Source organism: Syngnathus acus, chromosome 17, assembly GCF_901709675.1.
Source record: "Syngnathus acus chromosome 17, fSynAcu1.2, whole genome shotgun sequence".
Classification (NCBI taxonomy): Eukaryota; Metazoa; Chordata; class Actinopteri; order Syngnathiformes; family Syngnathidae; genus Syngnathus; species Syngnathus acus.
The window spans coordinates 1,263,254-1,282,279 of NC_051102.1; the positions used below are offsets into that span (position 1 = coordinate 1,263,254).

Here is a 19,026-nt window from a genome sequence, read left to right on the forward strand (position 1 = left end):
TCACATGTCAAGACACAAAGAGATCGAAATTGCGTTTAATACTATCCCACGGTGACAAGACATATTACATATTATATATATATATATATTATATTATGTTGGTCTACGGACAAACAAATCATTCAAGTAAACAATACAAAAAGTAAAAACAAGAAGCCACATACAATGAATAAATAAGAGCAATGAGTAAATAATAAATTAATTAATTAATAAGAGCAACATGGTTGAAATGGAGCAATTGTGCATACAGCAGACAGTCAGAATATAGCGCAAAAGTACAGGAGGAGTAGTGCAAGGCAGCCAACGTGGCCCAAAAGGCCAGGACGTTATGCAGCCGAGGGTGGAGAGTACCGTAATTTTCGGACTAAAAGTCGCTCCGGAATATAGGTCGCATTAGCCATAAAATGCACAATAACGTGAAAAACAACATATATAAGTCGCTCCAGAGTATAAGTCGCATTTTGGGGGACATTTATTCGACAAAATCCAACACCAGGAACAGACATGAACGAGCAACAACAGGCTAAACGATAGGTAAGCTAACGTGACATAAACACAAACGAAGAGCTAAGAACGGGCCTGATGTAACATTCAAAATTATTAAAATAACTATTACATAAATAACACGTTTATAAAACCATCTTTGTCACTCCAATTCATTAAATCCATCGATCGTCCTTTGTCAACAATGGGTGCGCGCCGCTGACAGCGCTTGCACTACAAAATATTCCACAGGCCCATATAACGATATATAAATTATATATCAAATAACTATTACAAAAGCAATAATATTATCAAACCATCTGTGTCACTCCAAATCATTAAATCCATCGATCAAATTCCTCGTCCTTTGTCAATAACGCCACGCGTGCGCCCTGATGTCAGCCTCGTCGTTATTCCACAGATCTAGTATATAACTATATTGTAGCGTTAACAAAGTACAAGGAAAGACGTGGGTTTGGTAAACGGCTCTTTATTTAACAAAACAAACTTCCAGGCATGTGGCGGCGTGGACTTCCAGCCACGGAGGTGGCACTTCCAGCCACGGAGGTGGAAGAGAGCTCCATAGAATAGGACCGGGCGTGCGTAAAAGCCATGTCCGAGCCCCGTCCACGGACAGCCATCTGGCCGAGCACCGGCCTCCGACTTCCATCCACGGAGGTGAAAGAGAGCTCCGTAGAGTAGGACCGGGCGTGCGTAAAAGCCATGTCCGAGCCCCATCCACCGTCCTCGGACAGCCACCCGGCCGAGCGCCGGCCCCAGACTTCCCTCCACGGAAGTGAAATAGAGCTCCGTAGAGTAGGACCGGGCGTGCGTAAAAGCCATAATAGTTTTTCAAACCTTCTGTGTCACTCCAAATCATTAAATCCTTCAAACTCTTCGTCCTTCGTGTCACTTAGAAACAAAGCCGCTAATGATGCCGGTAGTACGTGGGGCCCTTCGTCATCTTCGTCATCCTGTGATCGAATCTTTGTCCTTTATGTAAACAAGCGCCGCGCCGCTGACGTCACTTGAAATTCAAATTACAGTCATCCCTTGCTACATCGCGGTTCGTTTATCGCGGTTTTGGTTTTTGAAAATCTTTGAAAAAATTCACATATAAGTCGCTTCTCAGTATAAATCGCCCCCCCCACCCAAACTATGAAAAAAAACGCGACTTATAGTCCGAAGATTACGGTATATGGTTAAGGTCACATGGATTAGCATTGCAGATACATAGATAAGTAGATGGTTTTAAAATCAATAATGCTTAAGTATAAAACAAACATTGCATACTTTCCCTGCTATGAATTCTGTTTCACACACACACACGCACGCACGCACGCACACACGCACACAAACACACACACATGCGCGCGCGCACACACAATCGATTTGGCCCCAGCCTTGGTTTGGTTTGGTTTATTGTTTAGCACATATTATTACAGCAATAACAGTGCAAGGAGGGAGACGAAGCCTAGGGCTTGTAGAGAGCTCCACTCCTGTTATACAGTGCCTTGCGAAAGTATTCGGCCCCCTTGAACTTTTCAACATTTCGCCACATTTCAGGCTTCAAACATAAAGATATAAAATTTTAATTTTTTGTCAAGAATCAACAACAAGTGGGACACAATCGTGAAGTGGAATGAAATTTATTGGATAATTTAAACTTTTTTAACAAATAAAAAACTGAAAAGTGGGGCATGCAATATTATTCGGCCCCTTTACTTTCAGTGCAGCAAACTCACTCCAGAAGTTCAGTGAGGATTTTTGAATGATCCAATGTTGTCCTAAATGACTGATGATGATAAATAGAATGCTCCTGTGTGTAATCAAGTCTCCGTATAAATGCACCTGCTCTTTGATAGTCTCAGGATTCTGTTTAAAGCGCAGAGAGAACCATGAAGACAAAGGAACACACCAGGCAGGTCCGAGATACTGTTGTGGTGAAGTTTAAAGCCGGATTTGGATACAAAAAGATTTCCCAAGCTTTAAACATCTCAAGGAGCACTGTGCAAGCAATTATATTGAAATGGAAGGAGTATCAGACCACTGCAAATCTACCAAGACCCGGCTGTCCCTCCAAACGTTCATCTCAAACAAGGAGAAGACTGATCAGAGATGCAGCCAAGAGGCCCATGATCACTCTGGATGAACTGCAGATAACTACAGCTGAGGTGGGAGAGTCTGTCCATAGGACAACAATCAGTCGTGCACTGCACAAATCTGGCCTTTATGGAAGAGTGGCAAGGAGAAAGCCATTTCTCAAAGATATCCATAAAAAGTACCGTTTAAAGTTTGCCACAAGCCACCTGGGAGACGCACCAAACATGTGGAAGAAGGTGCTCTGGTCAGATGAAACCAAAATCGAACTTTTTGGCCACAATGCAAAACGATATGTTTGGCGTAAAAGCAACACAGCTCATCACCCTGAACACACCATCCCCACTGTCAAACACGGTGGTGGCAGCATCATGGTTTGGGCCTGCTTTTCTTCAGCAGGGACAGGGAAGATGGCTAAAATTGATGGGAAGATGGATGGAGCCAAATACAGGACCATTCTGGAAGAAATCCTGTTGGAGTCTGACAAAGACCTGAGACTGGGACGGAGATTTATCTTCCAACAGGACAATGATCCAAAACATAAAGCCAAATCTACAATGGAATGGTTCACAAATAGACGTATCCAGGTGTTAGAATGGCCAAGTCAAAGTCCAGACCTGAATCCAATCGAGAAGCTGTGGAAAGAGCTGAAGACTGCTGTTCACAAACGCTCTCCATCCAACCTCACTGAGCTCGAGCTGTTTTGCAAGGAAGAATGGGCAAGAATTTCAGTCTCTCGATGCAGCTGTAATTGCAGCAAAAGGTGGCGCTCCAAAGTATTAGCGCAAGGGGGCCGAATAATATTGCACGCCCCACTTTTCAGTTTTTTATTTGTTAAAAAAGTTTAAATTATCCAATAAATGTTGTTCCACTTCACGATTGTGTCCCACTTGTTGTTGATTCTTGACAAAAAATTAAACTTTTATATCTTTATGTTTGAAGCCTGAAATGTCGCGAAATGTTGAAAGGTTCAAGGGGGCCGAATACTTTCGCAAGGCACTGTATACCCAATTATCACATTTTTATTGTTTATGAGTGAGCAAGATGAGAGTTCTATAAACACAGATTCTGCTACAGTCATATCAAAGTTAACACTTAGATCCTTTCTGGGAGAGAAATTGAAGTTATCAATCACATACAGTGAGACTCCTCCACCTTGCTTGTTTGGTCTACAGGAGTGTATAGGAGTGTAGTGAGAGAGAGTGTAGCTAGATGTATTATCAACCATCCAGGTTTCAGTAAGAGCTATTACTGAAAAAGAATGTGTTAAGGTTGATAAATAGGTTTTCAGACCATCATGATTTTTAGAGATACTCCGTACACTGAAGTGGACAGTGGAGAATACATTTGTTTGGCAGTGGAGCACAGTTTGTTAAACATATCTTCAGAAAAATATTCACATGACAATTCAACAGATTTTAGGGGAGTGTAATTAGTATCTGGGTTAAAGAAGGACTCATAGATACCAGCATTAACATTCTCTAGGTCAAATGAATTAAATAATAAAGAGTCCAGATCCGGTGGGACAGAAATCCCTGCATTTGTGAGAGTGTCACTGGATGGCATGAAGGGTGTAAGGGGACGGTCTACCTGAGATGAATGTCCTCCCCGCCAGTCTCTATTTGCCATGTTGTGCTCCGCTGTAATCCACCATTCTCGTCAGGAGGGTCCATAGGTACCAGTTAATGGTCATCGGTTCCCCCACCACCAGGCCATAGTACATCTTCAGTTCCTCCAGTTCACTCACAACGAGAGTCTTGACATCTTCTGGTGTTGCTCCGTTCGTTTTAATCCATACTTTGCAGTTTCTGACCCACGTTGCGAGAATCTTGTTTTCCTTCTTCAGTTTGCGTGCGTTCCAGGCTACTCAGCATTCTTCTTAGTGAGGTGCTCATTTAGGTAAACACCCGTTCCTCGTAGTTTCCTCCCTTGCTTCAAAAGATCCACTGAAACGTATTGACGAACCGAATGATAATTTTCGGAGCATCTTTTGGTCGTTTTCGGTTTCTTGGGAGTGTATGACAAGCAGCAATGTTTCCTTTCCGGAGTTCCATATGCTTACTCTCGAAAAACTGTACTACCTGATTTTCAAGCATTGACAGTTCGTCCGATGGAGAGTCATCTGTCGAGGGATCCGGAGGACCCGCCGCCCTGGCATAGGAGCGGTGTGATGTTTTAAGACCAGTAATTATGAGGTCTTCTTGTCGGGAGTACTGCTCCAGTGCATCTACTCTCCGTTCAAGCGACAAGATTTTCTAATCTTTCTCCTTGGATAATTTCTTAAGCTCCGTTAGTTCAGACGTTAGCTGGAGCTAGGGTGGCTTGCTGCTCTAAGAGTGTGGTAAGGTCTTGTCGTATCAAGTCAATGGATGATTTGAGTTCATCGTAGCCTTCATTTATTTTGGGCGGCATAGCGTAAAGTTTGGAAATGTAAACCAGCTAGCCGCTTTTGCTAATTTCCCTGTTAGCATGAAGACCGGGCTCCTTCTCTCCCCAACTCCAAACATTTTTCACATTTTCTTCCCAGACGAGCTAACATTTGCTTATTTACACAACCTGATCTGCTGAAAACTTTCCAGCTTCTTTTCACGAATTTGACTTTGTACTTGAATATTTGGTGGAGCAAGAAGGTGTCCTTCTTTTAACCTTGCACTGAAAGATGCTTTATTGTCCATCTGAGACTGAGCCGCTTTGACATTTAACGCTGAAACATTTAGGGTAATAGACATAAGGTGTACAGCTGTCTCAGGGAAAACTTCTTTTACCTTCACTGGTTCTGGAAGTCAGTCTAAACTCACTAAACTACACCCACCGGACATAAAATGCAATAGAAATATACTTTATGTCTTTGTCTCCATATTTACTATGAGTTGAAGTCTGGCATTAATATTTGGGTGGAACAAAGGCAAAATAGGCTTCCAGCAGGGTATGTACACATAAGTGCATGCCTGTGTGTTGCCTAAAACCTCTTCAGATTTTTTGGAGGAACTTCAAGGCAAACAATTGTTGAAAGAAGCTCAATTAAGAACCTCACAAAAGCAGTAAAAGAGCAACAACATTGAAAGATGTTTTGTGCTTATTCTAATAGTTTTCCACATAATTTCTGACCCAGACTGGCCACATGCAATAACTGACATATTTTCACACGCAAGTATGCAAGAGTCCAAAACACACACACACACACACACACACACACACACCTACACAAACACGCACACACGCACTCATGCACGCACGCAGTCAAGCAACAATATGAGGCAAAAGGAATTCATCTGGCTAACATTCCTGAGTATTTCCTTCCTTTATCTCCTCCTCTATTTCGCCATCAGGAGATGTTCTAATGGTTATGCTCTTAAGCTTTGTCAGGTGGGACATGAAATATTTTTTTCATTGGATTATATTTCTTCCTCATAGATTTTTGGAGAAACTGCATTTGTAAAATGGTTCAGAGTGTATATTCATTCAACATATATATTTGAAGACACAACAGGTTTGACCACAGTCTGGTTGATAATCTTCAGGTGGCACGTGTAGACGCTTTGTGATTCCATGTCAAGTAGACAATTATAGTGTGCTTGCATATGGTGAAGCGCTTTTCTCTCATCTGTTTGCACAGCAATAAAAAAAAGAGAAGGGAGAAAGGATGGCTAAGTGTGTTAGTGCCCTGTTTTGCCACTAGGGAGTGTCAGGGACTGTGAATAAAGCATTCTCTGATCAGAAGCCTTTTTTTTTTTGTCAAACTGTAATATGATGCGTAGAAATCTCACCATCTCTGATAAAACAAAAATTGTCCACTTCAACAACAAAATAGTGTAGAAATAATAAAGTGCTGCTGAAGCACACACACACTTTCCCATATTGCAAGTTGGTTACTTGGCTTTCTGCTTTACATTGCAAATACGCCCGTGTTTACATTTGCTCCACACTGACAATCGTTACTAAGGGTTACCTTGACTCACAACACAGGTAACCAATCAGAACTCACTCGGGGGGCAGTTCAAGGGGGGAGGGGGGTGGGGGGGGGCAACATCTGACAAGGACTGAAAGATCAACACTAACTAGGTACACTGATCTCCAATCAAAGTCACTTTCCGTGGACATTTCACAATAGGAAACTGATCTCTGCTATTGAAACATGACCGTTTTGTGTTTGCCAGATGAAAACAATTTCCTTTTGGATCCTCCAGTCGGCTGCTGCCCTGCTGCATAGCTGACAACACAAGGTAACCCCTCATCTTAGGATTTAATATGCAGTGATAATAGTAATAACTATAATGCTATTGGGTTTGATTTGAAAAATATCCAAAAGAACCACATGTAGCACATGTGTGCTGAAATGAAAGTGAAACCAGTTTCCTGAGCAAGCATGGACATTTTTAACATGATTATTTATCGGAAGATGAGCCTACACACACACACAAATGTAGCGTAGCGTATGACCATTAGGAATGTTGTGTTGTGACCACTCTGATAGCCAATCTCCCCTTACACCGTATTTCAATGTTAATTTAACAAGGCCCAGCAAGCAGAGGACCTTATCAGCTTCTCCCCTCACTTGCCATCCTGTTATCATTGTGGCCCTAGTTCACACACATCCAACACACATAACCTCTGTCTGGCCAACAAACCCGCTACTTCTTCTATCTCGCACACAGGCAAAATGAGGAATGAACGTTTCGGGGGCCTTATCAGTGTCCTGAGGGGGGGCCTGGCAGCCACTTCACAGAATCAAAAGCCCTGTGCAAAGGCCACAGAGACAAACCTACAGTATGTGTGCAGAGTAGCAAAGAACAAAAGGCTCCCGGAGTCCTCTGACAGGCTGCAGGGCCAGCTAATATTGAATATGCAGCTGCTACAATGGAAAGTGAAAGCAGCTGCCACTCAAAAGAAACAACAATGTGAGAATTAGCCATTTGGCAAAATAGAAAGAAAAGTATAATCCTGTTTTATTTTCTGCAAAATAAAAAATACAGGCTGCACTGATTATGTTTAGTTACGCATTCATTGCCGCTAAGATAAACATGGCAGCTTGCCATGTTGCAAAGCCACAGCCTGAAATTCAGGTTAAAAGAGGAAAATAAGCTGTGTTTTCACTTACAATATGCAGGAGACAAATTCCTACTAGTAAATGTAGTTTTTCTTTAAAGTATGCGTAAAAAAAGACAATTTCACTTTGAACGTATTGAAGTACTAAAAAATGCAAACATCAGAGGAAGTGGAAAATGAGAAGGCCATTTCTGGCTAAAATAATGGCAGCGGTTTGGCACAAGAACTCAGGAAGTGGTGCCTCCTAACTGAGCTGTGCTTCCTGTGTGATAACTGACCCAAACATCGCAACCGCTAAGGTGCCCATTCATCTTCGCCCTTTGGAAGCCAAAACATCAATAACTGTGAAGCTGCTACGGTTGGAGGATTAACAGGATTAAAATGTGACTCGAATTAATTCCTCAAAGTCTTTTTTTTTTTTTTCAAGGAATGAAAGCGAGCGTGCGCTACGTAAAACCTGATTAGTGCTGTGATCTACAGAAAAAAAGGTAAGGTGCAGGTGTGCCACCATGTTGACGAATTCTTTCTTAAACTTGTAAATAAACGGGAGAGACTTAAATCCTCAACGAGTTTTACTTTAACCTCAGAATTATTCAAACGTGGTAGAATGAGGAGCAAGAATGATCAGAGAACTCATCAAAGGCTTCAAAGAAAGAAGGATCAAATAATTAAATTATTTAAAACCTAGAGAGAGCAAAACAACTGCTTTGGCTCTAAATGTCCCCAACATGTCTTAAGGAATGTGAAAGTAACGGCTGCGAGACCTTAAAGTTGCGCAAAGAAGTACTGTTCAAGTTCAACGGCAGCACACACACACAGCATGTGCACACACATTGCAGTACAAACGCTTCCTTCCTGTTGGTGGTTTGGGCCTCTTTTAGAAGATGCAAGTGAGATTGCGTGTAGTCACAAGCAGACTGTACTATTTAACATGCATTTAGCCCACAAAAGATGAAGTATGTAAATGTTGCTTAATTCTGCCTGCAATCTATGCATGTTACTAATTTCTTTTTTTTCTTTTTTTTTTTACTTACAGGTTCTGACCAAAGGACACATTTCAAGGCAGCCACTCCCCCATTGAAAGTCAAAGAACGTCAGTCTAACGTTCTTTCCTGTCTTATGCTAATCTGGTAAAAGCAGACTCACTGTTGTGATGCCAGCTTCATCATATCCTGTGATGTGGCGCTCTTCGGATCATCTGAAAGGTCTCCCGCAACTGTCCAGTTTTGTTCGTCGGCCCACGAAGAGATTCTGCCTGGAGACGAGAACACGTTATAGTTTTCAGAGGATTCCTGTGATGCTAAAGTCGTCTAGTTAGATCCACAAGGGTGTTTTCAGCCATGCTACAGCAATCAGAGCTCATTTTTGACTTTGCCAGTGACCATGTTAACCTGTCAGGGGTAAGTCAAATATTTATCACTATCATTTGGAAGTTCAATTCATGCTTGCCCATAGCCAAAATCATAAAAATTAAGTAAATGTTTGACAAAGGAAGGCCGGCACAGGGGTGCATTATTATTTATTGTTCTGGTAATGGTTGATGTAAGAATAAAATATCATTATTATAGATGTAGTTTGCAGTGGGTGAAAAACTGTTTCTAATACCTTATTTAGTGTCACCAGAAAGTCTAAGCTCTGTAAACCAGTGTAAATTAGAGTAGCGCTAAACTACACTGTCAAATTTTGATACTGACATGTCAGTGCCAATGAAAACTTATTATTACGGATGATTGTAATTTTCAAACAATTGTTACCCAGGGTCTCAGAAGTTCGCAGTGAGTGTTTTGCAATTACGTGCACTGCACAAGGGCGGCAAAGTGAAAAAAATTGGCAATATGACGACATTGTAGCAGTTTTACATTGTTATCATTACTGACTAAATTGACACTAAAGATTTGTTTGCGCGTAAACCCCACACGATAAAAAAAAGATATTGCATATTTTCATGGAACAACAATGAAGACATGTAAATTAGTCAGTGTACAACTTGTTTAAAAGGGTAAACTCTCACTTCAAAATAAAAATACCCCAACACGCAGCATTAATCTCTTCACTGTTGGCAACATGTCCGAATTGGTTCCAATTAGCCATGTTCCCCCCCTTGGTGTCATCTAACTTAGGGCCAGGGTTTGAATGGGGATCAGGTGAATTTGATTTGAAATTGCGCACTCAGATTGGTCAGTAGAAGACACTATCAGAGGATCTGGGGGAAATAAAAATAATTGTTACACTACATAAACTGAAATGATGGAGGGGGCCATAATTTTTCATTCGCGCTACTGAGAGTTGGGGGGTGCGAGCACCTCTTAAACAGATATGACAAAAAAATCCATTTTAAACATGGACTACACTCATGCGTATGCCGTTTTTTTTTTTTTTTTATTGTACCAATTTATTTATTTATTTATTGTACCAATAAACAGCAGCAATTGGCCCGAGAAAAAACACAATATTTTATTAGGTTATCTTGTACATTGGCCACATTCTTTATTGTTGCACCATGAAATGATAAAATAATGTTTATAAAAAAATGTGAGGTAAAATGTGATACTGTCATGTTGCAGTTGATACAATACTTTTTGTCATTTGCGCAGTTGGGGGTTCGCTCGGATTTTCCTGCTGTGCTCGTGGAGCAGATTCCACATCCACACCTGTTCGCATATTCAGAGTTTTTATGTGAGAAGCCACAGGTAGAAGACCACCAGTTGCCTAAAGGTTAGTGCATAGCCTACGGGGCACACAAACTCACTTGACTTAAGTATTCTTGCGGTGCAAATATTTGATTAATATTGTACGACGTGCGGCCTTCAAAATTAGACATCCGTAGCCCTATTACCTGCAACCGCGTTAAGTTATAAATGCACGATATGCGCACGCGCACTTTATTCCTAGCTCAAGCACCACCCTCCGTAGAATATTCAGGAAGTTGAACAAAACATTTCTCGTCAGAGTCTGCCAAAGGCAGCACATGTATCGCATGAGAATGTAGACTCGGAAGAGTCTAGCTAAAACACGCTGTAATTCACTCTCCAGTGCTGGTTGAGAAAAGTAAGTTATGTCGTGGTTTTGGCACGGGTTACTTTGATCTTCAAGTTGCACGGGGCAGTTCCAGTGGGGCTCGGCTAGGCTACGTTGACGTTGCTAGCAGAACTACAGTAAAGACACGTTTCTATAAAGTCATTTCAACAACTTCACGATAATCGTTTACTTGCTTCGCCAAGTGTGTCTCGTTTGTCAAATTGTCAGTGGATGTCGATATCGGTAGAAAATGTCCACGATTGTCAGTATTATCAGCAAGCAGCTGTTTTCTATCTCACGTCACAAAGACATGCGTCGATTCACATTGACGACGTTTAAGATGTATTCTGCTTAATGACATAAATCGTTAGATTCAGTTTATTGCCCATGTTAAGTTCTTGCGGAAGCTTATTTAAGTCACTTGGGGAAAACTCTTGCTTTCATGATTAATTTATTAGGGGGAATAACATATTTCCATTTTATAAACACTTTATTCTTGAAATTATCAGTGTTATAGAAGTGCACTTTTACATTGGTAACTGCATTTTGTCAGCTCATGGAACTACAAATGAGCGCAACAATAATGCTCCATATTGTTGTTTTCCAACAGTGTCAATCATTGCCGGTCAATATTATGCGATTAGGCAGTTGCGCCCAGTGTTTTGGCCAGTTACTATATCTGCTAATCACTCTAATTTAGACTATTTGTGAGATTGATGGTGGTTCTTGGAGGAGGGTCAAAGGATAAATTGTCACTGGTGGTTCCAGTAACTAGACATCAATGTCTCTTGGCTGTCCCTGATAATTAAACATACACCATAACAAGGTACTCTATCACATTGATGGGACCACCATATAAAACAGCCCATAAAGCAGTCCTGCTCTTTGATTAACAGTTATTCTTAATATACTTGCCTGTCAGCGCACTGAGAGAAGGCAATCGATTGCATGCTGTGGACACGATGAAAAGTCCATAATTGATAGCGTCCAAATGATGTGTTCTTTGCTCAGCAGCCGAAAGTCATACTTTCAATGACAGACCATGATGAGACATCCGTTCCGAAGCTAGACTAAAGTGACGCTGCCCTGATAGCCAAAGCCAATTATATTTGTCCCATCAAGTTGTTATCTGAACATAAATCAGGATCTTTGTCTGAAGAATGAGCAGAAATTAGGTCAACCACATCCTAGTGAAAATGTTGCCTTTCATGTTTTGGAGAAGTCTGAATATATTTGGGGCTAAATGCAAACGTGTTGCCCAAGAGCTCCTGCTTGAACCAAAGTGATTCTTCCTCTGACTCCCATCCTCTTTCACCATCTTGCTATTGGGGTTAATGTGGTTTTCTCCACTCTCTTGTCTAAAGTGGAGCCATGTGAAAGCGGAGACGACGAGACCATGGAAACGCTCGTTGCTGCAGACTCACTTCTTGACTTGGACTGTCCTGATACCCTGTCACTGGAACACTACTGTAAGTGTGCGCAGTTAAAACATTAGCGGTCCACAAATACAACTTTACATACGTGTTTAAAGTATTAAAGTAAGGACATTTGACCAAAAAATACTTGCTCAACATTGCCAATCATTTATTTTTTGTAAACAGCAGAGGTCATTAAGGATGTCGCTTAATTTCCTGTTATCCTGTAGATCGCAAACTTTAGACTTGACACAACAGCACCTCTGCTGGTTGCAACCGAAAGTGCACCCAATTTTCCTTAAAGTGATTCAAGAAGCCATTAAAAAAAATAATTCAAGGAGTAATATCCTTGTGTCAAGGCCTTTATTTTGATGTGGAAATGTAAAAAGTGTGTGTGTGTTTTTATTACACCCTTTTATTCTTGAACAGAGCTAAAAGTGATATGTGCGTCTGAGGACAAACTGAAGAGTGGCGCAGATAGGCAGCCACTTTCAACCTTGATGTAAATCATCTTTTTTATTAGACTAAAAAGCAATTATTTTGTCACACCGATTGCTAGAGTATAATACTTTTATTTTCAAGGAACGGCAAATTGCTTTTTGGAGAATGTTATCTCTGATACAAAGACAATTTAAAGTTGAGCAGCATTATGGGTGAACTTATTGCCCACCCCACCTCTCCCACACTTATAAATTGAAGGCCGCCGGAGTGCCATTTCACGCAGTCTTGAAAGGTTATTCAGATTATTATCGAGAGTTAATCACATGCACGTTGGCATTTTGAGTGAAAGTGGCTCTCTAATGATTCTCATGTATACAGCCCGTGTACACAAGATGTTATGTACTGCTCGAAGCAGTCCACTGTTGCTAGATCAAAGCCTGTATTCACTGATTCTGATCCCCACACCTTTGTAAGATTTATTCATCAATCCCTAACATGCATGCACATACAGGGTGTCCCAAAAGCCACCATCCACTTCCTTTTTTTATTTTAGTTTCAGATATCATTCAGACACCTGACACGAGGAGGGCTTACTCAATTTATTTATTTATTTTATTTTTTGACCAAGTATATTAGTGGCTGGTATCGGCAGCCTCCATGAGTACTCAGTACTTTAAAATAAGGCTTGTATTGGTACTGGCCAATCTCTATTTACAAAAATTGTAATGGCAAAGCTGTGAACTATTGATGGTCTCGTGTCGATACTTGAAAATGAAATGGGGGGAGGAAGTGAGTGTTGACCTTTTTGGACTCCCTGTAAAAGGGGAAGTTGGCCTGATCCACCTGCCCAGCCTCTCAACTGTAGGAATGGTTTAGCATTATTTCGACGCTGTATTCTTTCAATTAATCTGTGTATGATCTCCTACAGCCCACACCTTTCTGCCGTCATTGGGTGATGTCATCACGGCTCCTGTCACTCAGGTGACTGTGTCTGCAGAGGGCATTGTGGGAGCTGTTGAAGAGCCACAATGGCACACGGTGCACACAAATGAGCCTGCGACACAGCTGCAGTCCAAACAAAGAAGTCCGTCATCAAATCACCTCATTTAAATGAGTGACGTCTGTGTAATCATGTCAAATATGATGTTGATTTTCCCCTTAACCTCGCAGGTAGGAAACGACATCAAAGGGCAGAGTCTCCTACTCCTGACATAAAAGTGAAGCGGGATAAATACAATAAAGGTGAATTAGAAATATTTAAATGAAGATTGTGAAGTTTGGAAACAATGTTTCTGAAAAATATGCATTAAAAGTCACACTGTCTTACACATGTTTAAGAAGAGATAAAGGTTTTATGATGATGCCATTTTGGCCTCGGAATGAATTGTCTCAATTTGCATACTTGAAACAGACAGTTACATTGGACAAGAGATTGAACAAATTGGAAATTTAAGCCTTTAAGGTTCCACTAGTGTGGACGTGATTTTTATTTTATTTTTTTAAATTACAATTTTTCTATAATTTTCTATTTTTAAGTTCACATCATTACTCTGCATTTTCTCATACTGTATGTTCATGTTTTGGTTCTTTAGGTGGAAACACTCTCTACTTGTGGCAGTTTCTGATGGAGTTGTTGCAGGACAGACAAGTTTGCCCCCGCTACATTAAATGGACTAATCCCAACGCTGGAATTTTCAAACTGGTCAATTCAAAGGCAGTGGCGAGACTCTGGGGAAAACACAAAAACAAACCAGATATGAATTATGAGACCATGGGCAGAGCACTAAGGTACAGTACTAAAAGAAAAACCCGGATTTAATTGGTTTTCCGCTTTAGTGTGGTTGCCATGGTAATTCTGACCCTGTTGTGCTTATGTGCTGTAGGTATTATTACCAAAGAGGCATCCTGAATAAGGTTGAAGGCCAGCGCCTTGTCTATCAATTCTCCTCACTGCCCAAAGACATGATCTATATCACAGACGGCGAGGGCGTCCAACAGGAAGAAGAACACGATGACACGAGTGCTAACGACGGAGTGAGTGAGGATTCTGACGACAGCACCGTATCTTCCAGTGACCAATCATTGGAGGAAGAATATTCCATCCCACCAAAGAAGATGTCATTTTGCTCGGTCCAGCGGATCAAGCCAACTCGTGACACTGTCCTTCGACCTTCAAGCTCCAGCCTCATCCAGGAGCAGCATTTGCCCATTGTGTCTGCCGAGATGTTGCGCACACTCCAGAACCTGCAGAAGGTCCAGTCCCTCCAGCCGGCAGGTCACGCCTCTGTCTTCAAAACAGCTCAGCTGCTGGGGAGTCTGTGTGAGCAACAGGCCTCTGCTGACAGTAGTGCTGCACTGGATACATGTGATAGAAAGTCACAGTTGGGAACCAAAGCTTAGAATAATGAGCCATCCATACACACGCACACACACACACGCACACACACACGCACACACACACGCACACACACGACCGAGACACACATGCGCCACACACTTCCACTTAGCTGCTGAGCTGCAATGTCAGCAAGTAAGCGTTTGGATTTGAAAGAATCATAAAAAAAAAAAAAGCCCATGTTCATAGTCATCCTCTCAGTTACTTGTATCTGGTGAAACCAAAGACATGACATGCACTGGAATCTGCAGCGTTTCTGCAGGCACCCTCCCGTTGCACTTCTCAGTAGCACGTTGTGCTCCGCCGCCATTCTTTCTCTGTCTTGAGTCCTCACATGCTGAAGCATTCCTCTGTCTTGACAATGACTTTGCACTAATGTTTATCCTGCTGTATGTTTTCTTCAAGTGCCTAATGATCTCAGTATATCCTGTCCCTCCGTAGTCTTGAGGGTAGTATGGAAACATTCCATTTTTTTTACATTATTGACTTCTGTTTTTTTCATGATAAAAATAAGGGATAGTAGTTATAGCACTGCTGCTGTAAATATATAAGGTGCAGTATCTACAGCAGACCTTTTTTGTTTTGTTTTTGACAATCACTCGTGATCTCTATCTTTTACTTAGCTACTGTGTCACCTACAATTGAGCTTTCCTGCAATGCACAACCTTAGATTTGCTTATATGGAGCTAAAGTCTTTGTTTACTTGTTGTGTATTTACTGTATATCTGAACTTTAACTTGTGCCCTGTTGCCATTTTTTTTCTCTCTCAGGTTTTGTTTTGCCTATACTCTATGCAAAAAAAGTACAATGGCTGGTTTTCTGATGAAGTACTAATAAGTTCAATGTTTTGTTGTACGGGTTCATTCCATGTTAGTTCTCTTTACAGCAGTGGTGGGCTGTGTATTTCACACCTAGAACTTCAGTAGTGCTCTGTCTGAATCAATCCAACCTTCAATAACTATTTTATGGCTATAAAACTTCTACTGCAGGTACAGCTGCGACAAATATAAAAAAAAAAGCATTAAAGAAAAACTGATAAAATTGCAATATTTAGGAATATAGCAACACTTTATTCACCAAAAATCCTTCGATCTTCGGGGTTGACCGACCTTGCGTAACATCTAGCTTTTCTTTTACAGCAACCAAATCCATTTCTTTTCCTCCTTCAGCCATGGTGGGTTGACAAAACAGCGATTAAATCAACACGCAGCTCGCTACAGATGCAGTTTGCTCGCTCTGGCTAGTACATTCTCTGACTAGCCAATCAAAGCGTGTGAATACGCTGACGTTTCCGTACGCCTGCCTAGAAGGCCTTGGTGTCGTCAACTCAGAATCTGATTGGTTGAAGCAACAGTCTGATCGACATTTATTTTATGTTACAGGGCCCGCAGAACTGATTGTGAAGGCCTCCAGGCAGATTTCTTTGACCCTGGCAACAAATAGTGGCTAAAATGTGATTGGTTAAATGCTTAAATATGAAAATACACATCTGGAAGCAGCGCAACCAGGGGGCTCGCAATGAAAGGAAGCGGACAGACCATTTGGATTTAATACATATTAAATTTGTTCATGAATATGTATTAAATTAATATGTATTAATACGTATTCATGGACAAAATATAATTATCAGTCTGTGATTCTGATATTTTTAGGCCAGCAGAGAAGGCCTTGCAGGCCCTGACGGCCCACCACTGCTTTTACAGCTATTGTTTGAATCTTACTTACCCAGCCCACAAGTTTCAAATCACTCCACAAAAACTGAGCGCAACACATTTTAGACCAGGGGTGTCAAACTCTTTTTTTCTTTTTTTTTTTTTTTTTTTTGCGGGCCGCATTGTAGTCATAGCTTCTTTCGGAGGGCCATTATGACTGTCAACCCAAATAAATGTATGAGCACCTCACATTATATACACAGTAAAACAGGGGTGGTCAAACTTTTTGAGCTCGCGAGCTACTTTTGAAATGACCAAGTCACAAAGATCTACCCACTAAAAAAAAGATTTTACATATATATATATGTCATCGTGAAAAAAAAGTCCTACTCCCATTCCCGATGAAAGTGATACTTCTTACTATGGCCAGCTGCCCCACTCATTTTTATACCCTTTCTTAAGTTTAAGAGAAAAAACAGGGTTCTGACAATTGGAGGGAACTCGCGAGCTAGCGTGTTTGTGTTGTGTTGTTAGCACCGTTGTTTGTACACGCGTCAAGTGCGAAAAAAAAAATTAATATCACGCGATCGACCAATAGTGGCTTGGCGATCGACCGGTCGATCGCGATCGACGTATTGCGCACCCCTGCAGTAAAAGCTACAAAACTGGTCAAATATTTTTAAAAAAAAGAAGATATTATTAAAAGTGAAGACAATTTGCAATTCTAGTAATGACACAGGCCACATAAAATGATGTGGCGGGCCGTATCTGGCCCCCGGGCCTTGAGTTTGACACGTGTTTTAGACCGACTGTGACGATAACATCAGTTACACTTTCTAACTGTGCTTATGCCCCCCTTGGAAACGTGTGCTAAATGTTTTACTACTTTATTAAGTAATTTGGAATCCTCTCTGTGTTATGTCGACGTGTCTCAATACTATGATTTTTACAGAAATGGATTTGGAAGATTTTAACAGAGGGAAGTGTGGCATTTCTGTTGCTTTTTCTGGTTTGTTTGTTTGTTTGTTTTGATGCAGTCCAGATGTGGCTTAATATACTGTTCCGCGTATACGTATATCAAATAAATATAGTCTGCTCAGTGTAAATCGTATTTTTGTGAATTCACTTACATATTTGATGGAAAGTGCAAGTAAATTTTAAGAACTCTTTAATTATTTTGGATTTGGAGCTAGAGGGTTACTGTTAAAGTTAAAAATAATAACATTGGGTGCCACCCTTTTGACCTGTAAAAGGATATACTGCATGGTAGCCAAATAAACATTATCCACCTAGAGCAGTGGTTCTTAACATTGTTGGAGGTACTGAACCCCGCCAGTTTCATATGCGCATTCACCGAACCCCTCTTTAGTGAAAAATAAAAATATAGTTTTCAAATTCAAGACATCAATGTTTTTTACTGGCGCACAAAATGAGCCGTGCATGAACATCACCTTGTTCAATGAACAAAACAAACACAATGCATAAACTCAAACCAAATTACAGTGCCTTGCGAAAGTATTCGGCCCCCTTGAACCTTTCAACATTTCGCCACATTTCAGGCTTCAAACATAAAGATATAAAATTTTAATTTTTTGTCAAGAATCAACAAGTGGGACACAAACGTGAAGTGGAACGAAATTTATTGGATAATTTAAACTTTTTTAACAAATAAAAAACTGAAAAGTGGGGCGTGCAATATTATTCGGCCCCTTTACTTTCAGTGCAGCAAACTCACTCCAGAAGTTCAGTGAGGATCTTTGAATGATCCAATGTTGTCCTAAATGACTGATGATGATAAATAGAATGCACCTGTGTGTAATCAAGTCTCCGTATAAATGCACCTGCTCTTTGATAGTCTCAGGGTTCTGTTTAAAGCGCAGAGAGAACCATGAAGACAAAGGAACACACCAGGCAGGTCCGAGATACTGTTGTGGAGAAGTTTAAAGCCGGATTTGGATACAAAAAGATTTCCCAAGCTTTAAACATCTCAAGCAGCACTGTGCAAGCAATTATATTGAAATGGAAGGAGTATCAGACCACTGCAAATCTACCAAGACCCGGCCGTCCCTCCAAACTTTCATCTCAAACAAGGAGAAAACTGATCAGAGATGCAGCCAAGAGGCCCATGATCACTCTGGATGAACTGCAGATAACTACAGCTGAGGTAGGAGAGTCTGTCCATAGGACAACAATCAGTCGTGCACTGCACAAATCTGGCCTTTATGGAAGAGTGGCAAGAAGAAAGCCATTTCTCAAAGATATCCATAAAAAGTCTCGTTTAAAGTTTGCCACAAACCACCTGGGAGACACACCAAACATGTGGAAGAAGATGCTCTGGTCAGATGAAACCAAAATCGAACTTTTTGGCCACAATGTAAAACGATATGTTTGGCGTAAAAGCAACACAGCTCATCACCCTGAACACGCCATCCCCACTGTCAAACATGGTGGTGGCAGCATCATGGTTTGGGCCTGC

The 19,026-nt window shown here is 41.1% G+C and overlaps 1 protein-coding gene across 1 annotated transcript; it reads left to right on the forward strand.

The window, feature by feature from the left end:
• The first annotated feature begins 7,957 nt into the window (after positions 1–7,957).
• On the forward strand, positions 7,958–14,903 carry LOC119137013 (ETS-related transcription factor Elf-1-like). The gene is made up of 8 exons (XM_037275959.1): positions 7,958–8,117; positions 8,666–9,029; positions 10,224–10,344; positions 12,012–12,116; positions 13,432–13,587; positions 13,674–13,745; positions 14,096–14,291; positions 14,387–14,903. Exons 2-8 carry the CDS (start codon positions 8,970–8,972, stop codon positions 14,901–14,903), a joined length of 1,227 nt encoding a protein of 408 aa, XP_037131854.1. The 5' UTR covers positions 7,958–8,117; positions 8,666–8,969.
• The last annotated feature ends 4,123 nt before the right edge of the window (positions 14,904–19,026 follow it).

Coding starts and splice junctions, on each gene's coding strand:
- LOC119137013 (XM_037275959.1), top strand. CDS start 8,970: ATGCTACAGCAATCAGAGCTCATTTTTGACTTTGCCAGTGACCATGTT. Junction 13,746..14,095: donor GCGGGATAAATACAATAAAG/GTGAATTAGAAA, acceptor TTGGTTCTTTAG/GTGGAAACACTCTCTACTTG. Junction 14,292..14,386: donor ACCATGGGCAGAGCACTAAG/GTACAGTACTAA, acceptor TATGTGCTGTAG/GTATTATTACCAAAGAGGCA.